The sequence below is a fragment of the Solanum verrucosum genome, unplaced genomic scaffold (assembly GCF_900185275.1).
Source record: "Solanum verrucosum unplaced genomic scaffold, falcon-dt-bn FXZP01000117.1, whole genome shotgun sequence".
Taxonomy (NCBI): domain Eukaryota; kingdom Viridiplantae; phylum Streptophyta; class Magnoliopsida; order Solanales; family Solanaceae; genus Solanum; species Solanum verrucosum.
This window is the reverse complement of record NW_026020014.1, coordinates 937,901-957,546: the sequence shown is the minus strand read 5'-3', so window position 1 is coordinate 957,546 and position 19,646 is coordinate 937,901. Positions and strand designations below refer to the sequence as shown.

General features: G+C 32.0%; 2 protein-coding genes across 4 annotated transcripts; both read left to right on the top strand.

The window, feature by feature from the left end:
* Nucleotides 1-1,870: 1,870 nt before the first annotated feature.
* Nucleotides 1,871-8,358, top strand: LOC125820754 (uncharacterized). Of its 3 annotated transcripts, XM_049500179.1 has the most exons (10): nucleotides 1,871-2,003; nucleotides 2,572-2,747; nucleotides 3,561-3,692; nucleotides 3,779-3,829; nucleotides 4,444-4,540; nucleotides 5,326-5,372; nucleotides 6,180-6,396; nucleotides 6,748-6,877; nucleotides 7,257-7,299; nucleotides 8,182-8,350. In XM_049500179.1, exons 1-8 carry the CDS (start codon nucleotides 1,895-1,897, stop codon nucleotides 6,777-6,779), a joined length of 861 nt encoding a protein of 286 aa, XP_049356136.1. In that variant the 5' UTR covers nucleotides 1,871-1,894; the 3' UTR covers nucleotides 6,780-6,877; nucleotides 7,257-7,299; nucleotides 8,182-8,350. The 3 variants fall into 3 exon arrangements, with proteins under 3 accessions (XP_049356136.1, XP_049356137.1, XP_049356138.1); XM_049500180.1 differs by lacking the exon at nucleotides 6,748-6,877 and having other exon boundaries at nucleotides 8,182-8,358; XM_049500181.1 differs by lacking the exons at nucleotides 6,748-6,877; nucleotides 8,182-8,350 and adding an exon at nucleotides 7,780-7,950.
* Nucleotides 8,359-16,391: 8,033 nt separating this feature from the next.
* Nucleotides 16,392-17,564, top strand: LOC125820688 (transcription factor bHLH87). The gene has a single exon (XM_049500109.1). The coding sequence runs from the start codon at nucleotides 16,393-16,395 to the stop codon at nucleotides 17,545-17,547; it is 1,155 nt and encodes a 384-aa protein (XP_049356066.1). The 5' UTR covers nucleotide 16,392; the 3' UTR covers nucleotides 17,548-17,564.
* The last annotated feature ends 2,082 nt before the right edge of the window (nucleotides 17,565-19,646 follow it).

Below are 19,646 nucleotides of genomic sequence, written 5' to 3'. Positions count from 1 at the left end.
TTCCATAAATACTTCTTATCCAGGTATAAAATATAACAAAAAAAAACAAATATGAAGCGTAAAAACAATCAACAACCGAAAAATTATGGAAATTGATTATTTTTAAGAACAATTCGTGATGAAACAACTAAACGAACAAACAACCAATAAGATCACATAAGAACATGACAGTCATGGTCCATGAAGAAAAGAAAACAAAAAAAAAAACACTTATGTTCAACAAAAAGTGAAATCAAGAGAGTGATCTTGACATATCAAATATTTGCTTAAGATAAAAGCGGACATGACTCACATTCAACAAATGTCTCAAAATAGAGGAGTTGATGACGGGAAATATTTCATATTTCTTTAAGGTAATTTAATTATTAGTGTATATAAGGTTTGTAGTTACATTAATTATGCTTATTTTGATTATTTTTTGTAATAATTAGTAGTTATAAAACAAACATATTAATCACCTTCTACTTTCTTGTTTTCTTTTGTTCATGCAATAATATTGACGAAAAAATAGTGTATTTATATGTTTAAAACGGTCGACTACGGATGTGACATTGTCAACCACGTCCTAAAAGTAAAACAAATTCGTGGTGATATTTTCTTCATTGTATGGGTCTTATTTAGTTTCTCATATTTCTAATTAATTGGTTTCTCACATTTAGAGCAAATCATGCAAAGAGACCGAGATGTAAAACTAATTCGGTTATGAAAGAGCTTTGATTGTGAGTGGAGTTTATGCCCCTTTATGCTCTTTAAATATACTAACAGGTTAGTCAAGAAAGAATACGAATTCAACAACTACTGAAGCCTTACTACAATAAATGTCTCCTTCAATTTCATTATAATTAAGTACTTCATTTTTCATACTATTAATTTTAACAATGAGTGATATTGTTTTTATATATGATTTGAATGAGGTCATTATGTGAACGTAAACATGGATAACAATTACTTCTATGATGATCTTGATGAGTACAAAAATCAGTCTACCATAAAAGACATCAAGGGAAACTTGTGTTTGAACTACCATGTGAAGAAATTGGTCATATATAATATGCGGAAGGATTATATATTAAATAGATATTTATAATTATAATTTTTTAAAATGCACATTATTTTATGACAATTTACTAGCAATAATAATAATAACTAGTTATTCTTTAATATAATTCTTTTATATGAAATATAGATATTTTTTTCATGTCAAACTTTAGTCTTTTTTATAAATATAAATTTGAACAAAAAATTTGAAATCATTATTTAGAAACAATGTTGGTACGTCTTCTCGGTCACATGATCAAGAAATGCAAGTTCAACATGAGGAAATTGTCCGTACTATGTGGAGGATTATATTAAAGATTAGTACATTACAATTTATGTTCAATTTATTTTTATTAAATTAAAGTTAGATGAAACAATTACTTAAGTGGAGAACAAATAACTTTGTAATAATTTATTATGCGATTTTATAATTTTTTGTTTATTTGATAAGATTGAATAAACAATTGGGACTATTTTAATAGTTTTACAACTTATGAGATTTTTATGTTTATGAAAAAATATACAACACAAAAATTTCATATCTTGCATGTCCAAACAAAACTTCAATTTCATCTCATGATACCATATTATGATTCCACATCATGATATCATATCGCATGGCCAAACGGCCCTTAAACTATTTGAGAATTGACATCATGTAACTTCCAAATTTCCAATATCAACGTAGGCAAATGTACGAAACACGGCATAGCATGCATACCCCGCGGCCCCGCCTAAGCAGAAAGAGAGAAAAGTAGGGCTAAAAGCACTGTTCTGCAGGCATTTAGGGTGCTTCATTTGTGTTGTATCCATTGAACAATAGCAGTAGTTATGGATATTGAATGTGTAAGGTTCAATGTTAAAAACTGATTGTTTTGTTGGTGTTCATTTCAAATTTTTCAATCATATGGCTTTAGCATCTAGTCCTCATCAAACTTACATTCCTCTCCCATCTTCCAATTCAGGTGGTCTTTTATCTCCCAATATTTAGTTTTACTTCCATGATGGTATTGGTGTTGTTAATTTGAGGTTTTGGGAATGATTAGGGCTTTTATTTGGTTTATTGGTGTAGTGGGTGGACATCAGTTCGTTTCCCCTTTTGCATATAGTAACCTTGAGGTTTGAGATGCTGTATTTTACCCGTGGATTTAACTCTACCGGAAATTTGCAAATGGGGGTTTACTCTGTTTCAGTGGCTTGTGGTGGTGGTAGGGGTTTGGTGGATGGTGGTATTTCTTACTTATTATCATTCTCGACTTTCCATTTTTGTTTTTTGTTCTTCCTAAAACTCCATCATCTCTCTTCAAGTTTCTATGATTCTAAGGCTTTAGAACAGTTCTGAGGCTAGGGTTCTTGATTTTGTTGCTATATGCTTCCATGATTTATCTTTTGCATACTACAAATCAGTAATTGCTATTTCGGCACAAGTCAACTGGCATGTGTTTTCATCCTGATAATCATATATTCTTTTGTCATTTTTGCGGTTTGTTTTCTTGTGATTAGTTTTGTATGAGCTATCATGCATTTGAGCAGGTGGTAGGCATGCTGATCATGAAGTAGTTTTAAAACCAGTCCCCATTTATATCATCAGCCATGAATCTCAACTTCCAGCCACATTTCTCAACCCTTCTCCAAAAAATGAGATGGTTGTTGGACTTGACTGCGAGGGTGTTGACCTCTGTAGATATGGAACTCTCTGTATTGTGCAGGGTTTTTTTCAGTTCTCACATGTTCTGAGTAGATACCAACTTTGTGCTTCACTTGATTTTCGATATTATGATGTTATTCAGCAGTAGCTTTGTAAGTTTATTATGAGTAACTTTACTTAATATATGTTTTCTTGCAAAGCAAAAACACATTGGTAATTTGGTACACTTCTTGAAGAATAAGTTTGTATAAGTTGTAGACATCCAGAGAATTATCTCCTAATCTTTCGTTGCCTGACAATGAAAAAATGTAAAAACTGTAGATATAATCCTCTTTAAGACTTTATGCATCCAAATCAAATACCTGCTCTGTTCCAAATTAATGGATTCAGTGCCCGAGTTTTAGATGTCAAGGCTTGTACTCAAGCACCCTGTCAACCAAAATTTGACTAGTTTGGGCATTGGTAAAAACTTGTCGTTTTGGCGGCCTTAGTCCAATCTAGTGTATAAATTGCGAGACGTGTAAATTGACTGTCTTAGTTGGTTAGGTGATTCCATGCGCTCTGTTCCAAATTAATGGATTCAGTGCCCGAGTTTGAGATGTCAAGGCTTGTACTCAAGCACCCTGTCAACCAAAATTTGACTAGTTTGGGCATTGGTAAAAACTTGTCTTTTTGGCGTCCTTAGTCCAATCTAGTGTATAAATTGCGAGATGTGTAAATTGACTGTCTTAGTTGGTTAGGTGATTCCATGCTTAGTTTCACATGTTTATAGGTATTTTGGTAGAAATTTGTGTGGGGCTTGACCATATTCACCTTTACCTTTACGTTCTTTTTGATGAAGTATGGATTGACCTTTCCTCATTTAAATTAATAGCTTGCTTTTCCGGACGCTATCTACTTGGTTGATGCAGTACGCGGTGGGAGAAAGTTGATTAACGCTTGTAAGCCTGCTCTTGAGTCTGTTTATGTCACAAAAGTTATTCACGATTGCAAACGGGATAGTGAGGTCGTATAGAACTTCTTTTAGCTGCCTCTTGTTTCTCCTTTCCCTCTTGTATCATTTTTGTCACATTTTTCCTCTTTATTTTTCAGGCATTACACTATCAGTTTGGTATCAAGTTGCACAATGTTATGGATACCCAGGTTAGCTTCTGGTACTTTCTTTCGAGCTACTTGACTACTAGTTTCTCATGTTATCCTCTGAAATACCTTTTAACTAAAGTAGTAAGTGATTCCCACATTACTCTCCAGCTGCTTAACCCGACCCTTTTCATACTCATTGCATGTTGTCCTTTCTACCACCTCATATTTATGATATTTGTTTTATTATCGTTCACCTGGATTGTGCTGATTTCCAGCCGTGATAGTTTTGATTTCTACACTGGCTCTGCTTGTATTCTCTCTATATTTTGTTAAATTTACTGCACCATTTTTTGTGACTTCTAACTGATTGGGGATTGTATGTAATTTTAGAAGATGCTCAAATGATGAAATCTAAAAAAATAAAAAATTGGGACCTTTATATGGTGATTTGGCATCAAGACACTTTTCTTTTTAGTTGCTAGCTATGATGATTACTTCTTCAACCATGCAGTATAAATCTCTCTCGGATTATTAAATGAATCATTTCCCACTGTTTCTTTATTCCAGATGTGGTTTATTTAATTTAAATCAGTCCTGAATATTAACTTACTTCCAACAGCGATACAAAGTTGCTTTTATATCACAGTGACTGCTTTTCTTTCTATGTTGTACAGATAGCTTATTATCTGATAGAGGAACAGTTGGGGAAGAAGAGCACACAAGATGGCCATATCTCTTTTGTGCGCCTTCTTGCAGATCCACGCTATTGTGGTACTGTGTCCTTATTCTGCCTCTATTTATCTTTTCCCATGTGGTGACTGCATTAAGTATATGAATGTTGATTGTTGAGTGGTTAAATGCAAGAATCCCTACTGGATGACCAGATAAGTTTGGTTCCTGGAAACGTTTTGATTTGGTTTTGAGAAAAAGGGAACACATCATCTAGGATTTGGTAGTGATTATGTTTGCTCTTATGGTTTTTTATCATAAAAGACAAGGAAACGTGTTGCAAAGTTTCTTCTTTGAAGTGCATCTCATTCTTTGAGGAATGTCTTTTCACCATTGTGTTAGCCATACATTTTGAGAGATGGCATTGGGAAGTGATATTGTTCTGTAAGTTTTGATTAGGGAACAAACTAATATGCATATTTCAAGTTGTCATGGTAATGAAATTCAAATTAATAGTGAAAGGGAGGAGCAGGAACCTTCTAAAGGAAAATATTCTTTTCTGGTTAGTTCATAACTTCGAATTGTATATAAAGAAAACAATTGAAGCAACAATTCTATAGTGTACAGCAAGTACTCTTCTTGATACTGGCAATATAACCTCATATATTTTGCACTTCCAGTGGAGTTTGTAGCTCTAACCACCTCTCCTCTCTGACTGCTTTTGCTCATTAAATCCTAGGGAATGCAATGAACTTTAATGATGATCATGACTAGAAAAAGCTTGCTATGGCAAATTTCTCATTGTTGGTTGTGAAATAGAAGTTCATGGACAGATTTAGTTGCTAATACACTTTCCTTTACTTTGTATCTCTTTTATGTGATTGCAGGTATATCATACGTGGAGAAAAAAGAAGTCCGTTCCCTTTTGAAGGAGGTTGGATTCTGTTTTACCTATTCCTCTCTTCAGTTGACATGCCTACCATGTGGAACATGCATCTTTGGATATCATTCCCAGATCACAGTTAAAAGCCATACAGAAGAAATGAGCATTTTAAGAAAGTTCTTGGATGGGTTTTCAAAGACTTTGGTAGTAGAAAAATATGGTGAAATATAAATGGAAACAATCACCCAGTAGGCAACTGGCAACAACTAGTCTTCCAGAAGTAACACAGTGTGAAATAAACCAATGTCTTACCATGCCTCTCCCACCCCCAAATAAAAAGAATACAAAAAGGAAAAAAGAAAGCCATCCTCAAATCAGTGCTGTTGGAAATGAGGATGGGTTGACAAGATTTTCATTGTATATTGCTCCACTGAACTATGTCCTCTTCGAAATAGTTTATTTTTTATTTCTTATTACACTGTATCTGGGATGTCTTGTGCTCATCTCAACTATTCCACTAGATACTTGCTACCTTCCACTGGCACAACTAATAAGACAGATGGGAAGAAATCACATAGTGTTTTTCCGTTCTCTAGGATTTAACCCTAGACCTCATGGCTCTTCAAAATAGTTGCTGATGACATATAAATGGTATTGCATTTAGATAACATACTGGCCTAAAAGGCTTCAGGTTTTGCTCAGTTATACTTGACAGCAACCTTTCACTTCTCAAATTCATGTTAGTCTTAGATTAACGATATGGAGCTTCTTTCCATGCTTATGTACTCCCTTTTCCGCACAGTGTCGTGGCTTATGTACCTTCTAGAATTGTATTGCTTAGTTCTTTTTTTTATACAGGATCCCCAGTTTTGGACCTACCGACCATTATCTGAGCTAATGGTCCGTGCAGCTGCTGATGATGTTCGATTTCTTCCATACGTATTCCATAAGATGATGGAGAATTTGAGTGAAGAATCATTGTGGAGACTTGCAGTTCGTGGTTCACTTTGTTGTCGGTGTTTCTGCATAAGTGACAACGAATATGCTGATTGGCCAGCAATCCCTTCTATTCCAGGTGATCTCGAACTCTCCACCAAGTCTATGAATGCATATAGTGGTACCAAAAGATATATGTTGTTTTGTATAGATATACTTTAATATAATTGGAGAAGTTTCTTATCCTTCATGACTATATTAAGGCATTGGAGCCTTGTCCTGACTTTTGCCAGGTTTGATCACCTATAAGTTAGTGGAAAATTAAGCTGCCCCATGAAAAGTATTAACACAAGAAGTGTTAGATGTGAATTTAAAATAGTACATGATTTTGAAAATTTAATTTGTGAAGTCTGTAGCTTATCAATTTTGTAGACATTTTGAACCAATAAAATGTTTGTGCATTTATGCTAAAATGTGATACTCTTGTCAGAGTTCCTCAATGTGGAAAGAGATACTTTATAAGACGAGATCTTGTCCATACTTGATGTGCCACCCGGGAAAATGGGACGTGTTATTGGTAGAAAAGGATCCTCAATTTTGTCAATCAAGGAATCATGCAAGTAATAGTCTCTCCCTTTGATCATTCTTGTTTGCTGGTTTATAGCTTGTTTGGCTAAGCTTTTAGCTAAAAGCACTACTTTTTTTTCCTTTCCAAATAGTGCTTATTTTAGAGAATTGAAGTGTTTGGCCAAAACTTTTATGTAAAAATAAGTGTTTTTGAGCAGTAGCAATAGTTTTTCCCTAGAAGCACTTTTCGAACCTTGGCCAAGTACAAATTACTGCTCTAATATTGACAAAAGTGATTTTCAAATTGATTAGCCAAACTTGAATTGCTACTCTCCAAAAGTACTTTTTTCGAAAAACACTTTTCTAAATAAGAGATTTTGGAAGCTTGGCCAAACATGCTATTAGTGGGTCCTAATATGAAACATTTTGCAGGGCAGAAATCCTAATCAGTGGATCGAAGGGAGCACCAGACAAGGTTGGTGAATATAAACATGTACTCCCTCCCTTTGAATTTATGTGGTGGTTTGATTGGACATGGTGTTTAAGAAAGGAAGAAAAGCTTTCGGAAACATTTGGTAAAAAACAAGCCATACACTTTTATATGTAAAAGAGAATTTTCAAGTAAATTGTTTCTTGAAATATGCTTAGTACTATAATTCGAGCCTCAGCAGAGGCAAAAACACTAGTCTAGTCGAATTCTTCACATTTGTCCAAGCCTTGGTGACCAGAGTTACCCGATACTAGTGATGATGGGAAGTGAGGTAGCAATATCCCCGGGAATTAGTTGAGGTGCAAGCTCGTCCAGATACCATGGTTATTAGAAGAAAAAAAATGGACTACTCTTGTCATTATTGTATTTTTGGTTTTAGATGCAACCAAGTTTTAAACTTTAGAAGAGTCGGTCAGGGATTAGTTAAGAGATTTGAAGATCTAAGCTAATTACACCTAATTGCAGAGAAACGATGGGATGAGCCACATTGGGTGTTGGGCTTGTTCACAGCGTATCTCTGGATGCTTGAGGCCAAGTCTTGCGAGACAAGAGCCTCACACTTCTGGCCCAATGTTTTCTGTCCTCACTCCAAGGCCAGCTCCGGATGAGTCCCAGTTTATCCTTTCAAAATATCTTATTTGAAAAGGATTCCATAGTAATCGTTTGCACCTGTTAAAATGCCTGCCTGCCTGAGAATTGCATTTTAGCATGTAAATATTAGCCTGGGAAACGAAGAAGTTTAGTAATATGATATATATTAAAAGTGCACGCTAACTAGAATGATAGCTTCGGTTATTATTAAAAAAAAATACGGGTTGAGGGATGTTGATTTGATATGTTTAACACCAATCTTCTCTGTTTGATCAGGTTTTCATCATTGGACCCCTGAAGCAGGTAAGGAAAGCAGAAGCCATGTTGAGGGGCCGGATGTTGTGACTTGTGAGACAATCCTTTTGCCGCACCTGGAAGCCAGAGCTTTGCAATCGTATCACCCGATCATCACACTAAACAATCTCACTTCTTTTTGCTAATATACAAACCCTGATCTCCCAAATGCCAATTCATTTCACAGTCGACAGGGTTCTAAATCAATGCATCTATTGTTGAAATTAAATTCGTACTTGTTTTACTCGTGAATTTGACAATACTTCTCTTACGTGGACGGGATAGACATTGTTCTATAGGTCAATTGTGAACTTGATTGGTGGAGTGGTCTTGGGGGGTCATTGTCATGCCCACGGAGTGGCCAACTTGGGAATTTTGAGAATGATACTGGATAGGAGTGGACTATAAAAATCTAGTTGTAATTGTAGTGGGAGCCATGGGGGGATAGTTCTAGAAAATGTGGAGAAAGTGACAAAGGGATAAAAGCTAGCCCCCCCTTCTTCACAGTTCACATGACCACACGGTGACTTTGGGGGATTACGGACAAAAGAGGTCGTTGGTGGGCTTAAGGCCATTGAATTTGAAACAGCGTCACTGTACAATGCATGTACAGCAAATGTTTCTTCAAATACAAAGAAACCTCTTCAATGCTGAATTGATTTGATGTTGACTTTTCTTTATCCAATGCACACCCTCTGTTATTTTTACTCTTATCACTTTTGACATTAAGAAAAAATAATATATTTTTTTCATGTTTTAAAACATCGTTTAATAGGGAATTGTTTAGTAAAATATCTATATTTGTAGTTGTTTTTTTAATAAGTGTGTCAAGTCAAACAGTGACAAATAAAAATGAACAGAGAGAGTATCCGTGTTATCCCTGCCGACTTGTGTGGTTGTTCATTTCTAGCAAATGTGAGCACGAACTCTAAGAAAAACAGTTCCACAAAGTTGGCAATGATGGGGCCATTTCTCATTTAAGGCACCAATTATTTTTGGTCTAATAAGACTCAAATTTGCTACTGTTGGAAGTTCTCGTGAAACTATACTACACTTTAACTCATTTTTAATGGGAGACTATATTATTCGATGAAGACAACAACAAATAACGATTATACTTCGATCCTAAGCAATTTGAGGTTGACTTTCTTAGTTTTCGTTGTCTATGTCATTATGTTTGAACTCGTCCAAGTTCAATTTATTATTTGAAGTCACTTCAAAATAATTCATCTGATTGTTGGTCAATTTATTGTTCATTAATTCCATTGTATATGTCTTACTATTGTTAGACTTTTAATTTGTGGGTTTTTATTCTTGGATTATGGTTAGTGCCAGACTCAGGTACTTATACAAGGGTAATCCTAAAAACACTAGAATGTTACTGTAAAGATCGAAACCTGTGCCTATTTGATTAAACTTCTAAAATTAGTTTATTTCTAAAAGTGTTTTTGGAGATAAATAGTTTGAGTAATCAAATTACAAAACACTTTCAAGGAACAATTAGCGCTTGATCAAAGATTCAAAAAAGTGTTTTTGGCAAAATACTTTGGTTTTTTAAAACAAGCACTTTTGACTTCTCAAAAACTTTGTCAAAGAGTATAAATCAATGTTTGGATCTCTTTTATCACTATACTCAAATCTTTTCTTATATTAAGAGGATTAGTAATTTACAAAAATAATTACTTGCAATGCTTAGTTCCTCTAAAATAAGAAAATATTATTGGAAAAGACTTACTACTTTGGAACTTTCCTTAATCAATGACTAATCTAGTGTCTTAGACATTTGTTTTCCCTCTTTAAGTAATCATTAAATTAAACAAATACTACTTAGATTCCTATCAATTTATGTTTATAATTTGTGCAAAAGAATCACAAATCTTTTGCTAATCAAAACGTGATACGAAATAGAATGAAATCCAACAAGATAACCTAAACAAGTAATTTGACTGCTGTCATGATAATTAACAATCAAGAATCAATGGGATTCTCATGATCAAATCTGACGGTTCCAAATCAGCAACTCTGATTGATTTCTCACGTGGAAAATACTGTAATCAACCACTAAATTTCTTCCACGTGTACATTTTCACGTGTACATTAGGATAAGAATTTTATACTGACTACGGTAGAGAGGATTTGTGGGTCCCAGTTGTGCAAAACGCTGAGCCGATAGATTGATCGGCTTGAAAATGACTTGATGGAAGCCGACAAGTTGACAACTCACGTCGGCATCTTATTAACGCGGGAGACATTTATTTAGTTTTGGATGGCGACATTTAAGGACGTGTGCATTGATGGACCGCTTTCTTCAGTCCGGCTCACATCTGAATTGGGAAAACTACACAAATTAAATTCATTGGGTTAAATATTTATTTAAATTAGATTCAATTTAATAATATATTTATTCTGATTGGATTCACGATTTAAATTATTTTTCTAATTGTCTTTCTTCTATTCAATGAACCACTGCTGATATTATTGGAGTATTCATATACTCTGATAATATTGCAGTCTTTTGTTCACTGAAATTTGATGTCATTAGAAGATATATATATATATATATATATATACTCTAATGGTATCAAATAGTAATTGAGTATTATTTCCACTAAAGCATTGCTTCTTCTTCTTTGATACCATCATAGAAGACGTATATATACTTTGATGATATCATGCAGTAAACGTGAATTACTAGTTAAAAATAAAGGGTGTAAAAATAAGGGATAGCTGTTTTTAAATAATTTCTCTTTTTGGGATACAAAGTGTTTTTTTTCCTTTAGAATTAATCGGCCCAACTTAACTAATAATACCCGCTAGATAGTTTAGTTTTGAAATTTTCTCATTGCTAATCAATTATTGGATGGTAATAATGTTTTCCTCCATCAGAAATTTTTTCTTTCTTTCACATTATGTGTTATGCACTTGGAATTTTATGTCTAATATTCGTTTTACTAAAACAAAAACTATTAAAAATGGAAACATGAACTAGATGGAGATTTTTTAATGAATTACATGTATTTTTTTTATCCGTTATTTGTTACGGTATATCAAATCAATACTGTAATATTTTTGTACACTTATAGATTGTTTTTATTGCTGTGATTTACTGGAGTTGTCTTGTACTTGAACTAAATTTCAAAACTATTTTGTATTATTTGACAAAGAAACTTCTCATCATCCCACGGATAATGACAAAAGCTTTCAAGGCTTGAAGCAACTTAGATTGATGACATTAAAGTAGATGATGTTAAAAAAAGAAAAAAGAAAAAAAAAAGACGTAATTAAGCAAATGTAGAAAAAAATAAATTGATCCAACTAACATCTATATAATTCCTGTTACGTGGAGATCATATTTCTGTTTTATTGTTGCGTCCAAGAGGGATTTGTTTCTCTTTGATCATTTGTGTCCTAGTTGGCTTTATCTTATCTTAGCTACAACTTTTCTTTGTTAGCACAAGATCTTTTTCTTTTTTTTTACTTATGTTGAAGTGTAGCCTAGTGATAAATAAAGTAGATAAAAATTATGAATGAATATTGATAGTTTATTCTCTGTGATTTTAAACTTATAAACTTTTCAATATTTCAGATTTACTATTTGTTACTTCTTTTATTTTAATATATGTGGCATACTTTCTATTTAATCCGTATAAAAAGGAATGTCATCTTTTAATGATCAGGAACGACTTAACTTTAAAATACTTCTTTTATCCGGTAAAGTAATTTATAGTCACACAATTGTTAAAGATTTAGTCTATAAATTCCAAAAGACCTTTCCATTTTCTTGGGAAAAAAAATCAAGTCATGAAATGTTTGTCTTAGTGAATTCTTACACATAAAATATATGCTTCATGTCAAAATATTAAGTTAAGATGAATTCTAATGATTGAGTATTGCATTTGTCATTGATCTCCTATACAATTTTTCTTAATAGATCTACACCAACTCTCTTAAGAGTATCATACGCCTTATGTGTAGTTTTTTTCCCTTTCAATTATCAATGTCAGACTTTGTTCGTGCACTAACACAATCACCAAATTCCATTGGAGAAAAAAACAGTGTTGATAGAAAATAATAGATATTCGACAGAATAATCGATATATGTTCAAGCTAGCTAGTTCAACCATCTAGCTAAATTCATGTGGGTAAAATTATTTAATATTATAAATTAATAGAATGTAATAAGTATCCAATAAAATAATTGAGATGTACATAATTGAACATTCGAATGTTATCTTTGTTTTTAAAAAATGTTTCTCTGATTCCTACTATGTTAAAATATATACGTAAATGGAGCATATATATATACTTCAAGAAAGAGAATCAAATTATTACGAGGTTAATTAATTATTGGTGTGAAATGATTATTTGGTTTCAACAACTCTATATCTAAATATAAAGAACAAGTAGACTAGAAGGTGAAGAAAAACATGAGCGTTGACAAGTACAAGTAGGGAAAAAATCAAATCAATCTGTTTTTAATGATAATATAGAAAGGGGCCTCGGTGGAAAATTTATACAGAAACAAGCAAATTGCTATGGCAACCCATTTCACTGAGCTGTAATGATGGGTCACATGTGGGTAGGATTCAGAAATTTTAGATGCTCTCCTAAATATACATTGCCATATTTTTTCTATTTCTTTCTAAGTTTAAAAAATAAAATAAAATAAAGAATAAATGGATTGATATTTCATTCAATTTAGTGGTTAATAAAGTAAACTGAAAGAATCATGAGGTTTATGCCAGTTTCAAATGTCAACGAAAGCAAAAATACTATTCTTTCTATGTCAATTTATATGTCACATTTTTATTTTTAATCAATTTTAAAAAAAATTACACATTTTTCATTTGAAAAGTCGTTCTACCAATTTAAATTTCAGTAAAAATAAAAATATCAATAAGTGATTATTTCTCGTCTATCCTAAGCTTTGACATATTTATGAGACTATGAGAGATAGCAAATATATTTAATTAGTCTATATACGACAAGCTAACAAGCTGATTTGAATACCACGACCATAGATAAAAAACAAGAAATAGTGGGAGTGATAGATAAGATGTGAAAAGACAAAGTCCTAGGAGCAAGTTGGTGAGCTTCTGATATCTTCACTTAGTTTCTGAATTCTGACTCCTAACATTTTTCTTGCCTGCCAACATCTCTCTGGCTCCTCAACTCTTCCACTACTCTTATTCTTCAATCTAATTTCTTTTGTCCATTATAATTTATTTATTTTTAAAATTAAAAATATTATTTTATCTTTAATAAATTTTTTTGTGTAATCATACAAATGGTATGATATAGTTAAGATTATAAATTTATAATGTTATACTTTCGCATAAATTTTATGACATATTTAACATCACAAATTTAAAATATTTTTTCATTCTTAAATTTTCTGTCAAATTAAATTGATTCACATAAATTGAAATGATAAGATATTATTTTTTAATCCTAAATTTTTAATTCATTTTTTTCCCTTTTCACAATGTTGATAGGAATATATCCGGGGATAATGAAAAAAGGAATAAGAACTTCTAGTGATATTGTGATTATTTTTGTAAATAGATTTTGGGCCTATTAGAATTCTCAAACCTTAGCTTATGAAATGAGAATTATCATATACTCTTTCCATTCTATATTATGTGACATTATTTGATCCTTAATATGATTTTAAAATTTATCGTCTAAAATAATCCTTAGATATTTAAATAATAATTAAATTATTTTTAATTATAATAAGATAATATATTTTTAAAGTAGTATATAAAATAGGACAAAAGGAGTAATTAAAAAAATAACAACATATTCCTTCAACTAAAATTAACATTGGAAAAATAAAAAGAACTAGAAATGAGTTTATAATTAGTTACAGTTCTGCCTAGTCAACTGCTCCAAAAGGAATTGAAAAAGTAACTTTATAAATGGAGTCCAAGCACACCTAAAAAGTTTGCTAAAAAATGCCTTGACTGTCATTTGCTTTTTTCCAAATTATTTTTTACTATTTGCAAAAAAGTTTGCCTTTTTTTTCTTCTGACAAACCAATTAAAAGGGTATGATTGACACTCGGTAAACTTGGTCATCATCATCTAAAAAAAGATGGTAAAAGGGAAGACTAAAAAGTACTCCCTCCGTTTCACAAAGAATGACTTCATTTCCTTTTTAGTCAATTTAAAAAAGAATGACATCTTTCCTTTTTTGGTAACATTTTACTTTTTGCTTTCCACGTGACATGTTTAAGACCACAAGATTAAGGGCAATTTTGTACATTTGACATAACTTTAATTTAGGACCACAAGATTCAAAAGTCTTTTTTATTTACTTAAACTCCGTGCCAAGTCAAACCAGGTCATTCTTTGTGAAACAGAGGGAGTAGTAAAAAAGTAACAGTAACAAAAATATTGTTATGATTAAAGCTATGATTAGAGGGAATCTTTTAGAAAGATTTGAAAAAATTGCCAAAGCCTAAAGTTGCTTCGACGGATATACACTACTAAGATAGATAGAGATGAATTCAAAATTTAAACGTTTATTAAATTTTATTAAATTAGTACCTTCTGCTTTAATTTTTCTCTTCCTCTGCTTATATGTATCAAATGTGTAAATCTTTTTCTAATACTGATTATTATAAATATATTTTAAGCTATTATCACTTGTTTTTTACTTTATTTTTCAGATTGCTAATTACTTTTTATGAATAATTATGTATAGATATTGATTATACTTAGATAATTTAGTAGTTGAAAAAATATTTTTCACAAGGTTAATATATATAATTTAAATCGGCTTTATCTTTTTTTAGTTTTTACACATTAATATTTATATTTAAATTCGACTAAACACAAATTTATATCGAGAAATTCATATGTATTTAGAGTGAAGCTCTTTCTAATAATAAAGTTAATTTTATTATATAAAGCTCAAATTCAAATTTTCAAATTTAAAATAAAAAAATATTTATCACTTTATTACAATCTTATTGATCAGTTTAAACTGGCTTCAAAATACATGTGGTTTCATGAGCTTTTTAGAGCACGCATGGAGCAACAATTGCTAGAGCAACTAAGCAAACCAAAAAGGAGGTGGACAGAGCTTTTCTCAATTCCTAAAATGTTTAATTATTTATTAATTAAGAAAAAAACAACATTCAAACTGACGGAGAATAATAAATATAATTCTTTTTTATTAACGTTCAGAACGCATCTCAATAATCTCATGCTCCCCATCTGCAAAACTATAATCTTACAGCCCCACGATGAAGACGATTACAATAATGATATATTCAATAAAATTTTGTATGTGATGACTAATAATTATAAAGAATATCGTATTTATAATATTTTATTTTTATCTTCACTAGATGAAGATTATTTTCAAAAGATCCTAGATTCAAATAAGCTGCTTGTATTGTTCGAATAGTAAACACTTTTCGTTTGCAATCTTAAAATCGTGAATTTAAATATATAATAATCGAAGCTCCCCACAGCTAGCCCCACAAATAATAAAGAACATTACATCTCTTGTCAACTCTTTGAACTTATATAATATAAAATATTTTATTCCTGTGCGACCAATATTTTCCCATTTAAAATATATACTACTCTTTTTTCTTCCTTTTCCATATATAAATAGTAATTAGCTAATGTTCTTCCAAACAACATATTGCAAAAGGGGTCAAGTATTTTGGTATTCCAATATTGCAGCTAAAACAAACTCTTCTTTCTCTAACAGCTTCCAGTTTTCTGTTATATGGTAAATTTCTGAAGTTTCATCTGCTAATTAATCATTTATACAACTAGACAAATTGTAGCTAAAACTGACGTTAGCAAAATCTATTTTTGTATATTATCACAGATTTATATGAGTCAAGAATATGGTTGTTAGAGCCACTACTTCTGCATTTCACTAAATAATACAGAGTTTCATTCTGTCACTGAAGTGCAACATTTAATTTTCCTGCAGTCTGCAGCTAACTTAATTGTAAGTTGTTGTTTTCTTTAAATTTCAATCTTGATTGTCACCGTAATATCTAGAAAAGTTCATTAATCGATCCATAATTCAAAGTCGATGGGTTCAATATTTACTTCGTTATTGCCATTGAATCCATCAACGAATTAATACATCCTTGAAATTTTAGTGATTTTTCATGTTTTAATCCATGACTCACATTATTCAGGTATTGAAGAGCTAGCGGAAATGGAGAATTTGGATTGGAATGAAACTCCGTTTAATTTTGGATCTTCATTTGATCCAATACATGTAATTTCAAATTGGAACATGCCACAACGCCAAGAAGCTGCTAATAGATTGGCTGCTGATTCTATGGCGGCTAAAGCCGGAGCAGCAGATCTAACCCGGGACTGTACTGATGTAGGCTTTTCTTCTTCCCCAATACTCAATATGCCTAACAATTACATCAGTGATAATAATCCATTAGGCCTAATGTCCGATTTCGGTGTCGAAATTGTTAAGCCGGCAACTGGGCTAATCTCCAATACTGTATCTCTAGAATCCATTGATTGTTTATTATCAGCAACCACCACCAACAATACGGACACATCAGTCGAAGACGATGGCATGTCCGTAATTTTTGCTGATTCGAATAGCTTGTGGAATTCCGGAGAGTCTGCCGGAATTAATCCGCCTGCAGGTTATCAACAGCTTTTGACCTGTCTGCCTACTGACCATAAGATACAGGAAGAAGAACAAAATCAAAGAAAACGAAAATCTTATGAACTAGATGAAGCAGTTTCACAATCATCTCTGGCGAATTCTTCGAGCGAGTTCAATCTATTCCAGTCAAATTGTGGTAATTTTCAGCTAATTTCGGAAAAACAATCCAAATCCAAGAAGGCGAGGTTAATTGAGACGAATAAGCGTCCAAGTTCATCAAACATCAATTTCCAACAAGCTAGTTCATCAGTATCGTCAATTGATCAAGAGCCCGATCCGGAGGCGATTGCACAGATGAAAGAAATGATATACCGAGCTGCAGCATTCAGGCCGGTTGATTTCGGTGCTGAAGCACTAGAAAAGCCTAAACGGAAGAATGTAAAGATATCAACGGATCCTCAGACAGTGGCGGCGAGGCAAAGGAGAGAAAGGATAAGTGAAAGGATTAGGGTTTTACAAAGGCTAGTACCAGGAGGAAGTAAAATGGATACAGCATCAATGCTTGATGAAGCAGCAAATTATTTGAAATTTTTGAGGTCACAAGTGAAAGCATTGGAAGTAATAGGGCAAAAACAAGATCCTTTTACTTCAATAGTACCATTTAATTACCCAATTCCCATGCAATTACCACATTTTCCACTACAAAACCCTACTCAAATTCATCGACCAAAGAGTTGACATGCTTTTTTTTTTCTTTGAGGAAAGGGACAATGTAAAAACTTTTTAAGTTGATTTTTTTTTTTTTTTAAAAAAAAAATCTTTGTTTTTGTTGTTATTCTTCCTCCCCTCAGTTTTCTATAAGATGGGACTAAGAATTATTTCTAGTACGTAAGAAGTTGATAATTTTTATTTCTTTGCATGGAACAAATAAGGACTTGTTCAATTAGAATGGTAGTCTGTACTCTGTAGCGTACATTTAACATACGTTATTCTAGTACATCTTACTTGATATCAAGACTAGATGGAGCTTGAGTTTGAGTAATTTGAATTTGATTTATGCTTCATGAATTGGCGAACAATAATTATGCTACAAACAAGTAATTTTGATCTTGAACGCACTTGAGATTTGATTTGTCTTTGTTAATGATTCACTTTTAAAATGTTTTGGTGGTGAAATGGTAGACACGTGAAATGAAGATTTCACATACTACATTCTATCATTCTGATTTATTTGTACCTTTCGTTCAATGAGAAAATGAGTCCAATTTTACCGGCTTGATCTTGTGTACTTGAAACTTGTGCAAAAAAGCATGACTGCTGGATTTTGATTAGTGAATGGAAAAAAGAGAGCTTAGAGAATAAAGTAAATAACATGCTTCAATAAGTAAAAAATATATCTAATAGCTAGTGTAAAAGTTATTTATATTGCCAATATATATTAGCAGCTTAATCATGAGTTTCACTAAGGAAAGCTTCAAAATATAAAAAGACAAACATATAAAAAAAGTCTAGAGAATTTCAATATCTAATATATACGTAAAAAAAAATTAACTTTTATGTTATATATAAAATACATTTTTTTCGATAAATTAAAGGGTTTGGATGAATTCCTGCACCTCTAGCTCCACCTCTCTTGTATATAGGTTAGATAAAAAAGAAAATATGTAACTCTCTGTTTTAAGCAATTTTGAAAAAAAATTAATGTTATCAACACTCAGACTCATGATTATTTCATCATGATATAACTCAGAAAGTTAGCTTTACTGCCTAACTAAATAATCTTGATCCAATATTATATCATGATGAACTCATTATTGCATACTCTTAAAGCTTCAATAATGAGCATCATAATGAGTTCCATAAGGTGAAGATCTCAAAAGGCAATAAGTAATAATAAGGGCTATGATTAAGATATTGGAGAACATAAAAAGTGATTACCACTTTGTACCTGCAAGTTTAATTATATTTAATTTCAGATTTTTGTACTTAGTTAGAGATGTTAGAAAAGTGTGAACCTTATTTTAATGTAAAATTAGTGAATCCTAGTCAGTGGTCCTGTCTCCTTGATTCGATCCAAAGCGTGCCCCTCGGGTTTTTCACTCCTAATCCTTATTGCTAACCACGTTTATTCTTCCTTTTTGGCACTTGCTCTTTATTTTAATCCTAATTATCACAATGTTTTTATGCAAAACAGGAGGCAAAAAAATGCTAACCGCTAGATACTTATCTGATATTTACATAAAGTCATATTAGTTAATTTTATATAGAGAAAAGGCATAAAGTTATTATTGAAGTTGTCCCGAATTTTCAAAAAGATATCTTAACTTTGCAGGTGTCCTATTACCCCACGAAAGTATCTAAATCCACAATAAATATACCATTTTGACTAATTTTAACACCACTCATGTTGTCACGAAAATATAAGCGCGTGAAGACTCTTGATACAACTTCAGACCAACGTAAACTTGTCATCTGGCACCCCAATTTGACAGTTTTTTTAAAAAAAAAACATAAAAACCCATGTATTTTTTTTTTTAAAACTTTATTAAGAATATTTTTATTTTTTCAAATCTTTTTTCTCATCTTCCCTACCATCATTAGCTTACCCATATTTCTTGGGGTATCCATGTCTTCCTTCATTTTTTTTTTTTCCTTTCTGGTCATTGTTTTTTTTTAAAACTAATGTTATTGTGTTCATTCTTCTTCTTCTTCTTCTTCTTCTTCTTCTTCTTTTTGAAAAACAAATTAGTTCCTCCTACAAATCAAGATTGGGATTTGGGAATAGTAAAACTATGAAAAACTCGATTTGGGAGTAAGGAGTTGGAGAAGGTGGTGAT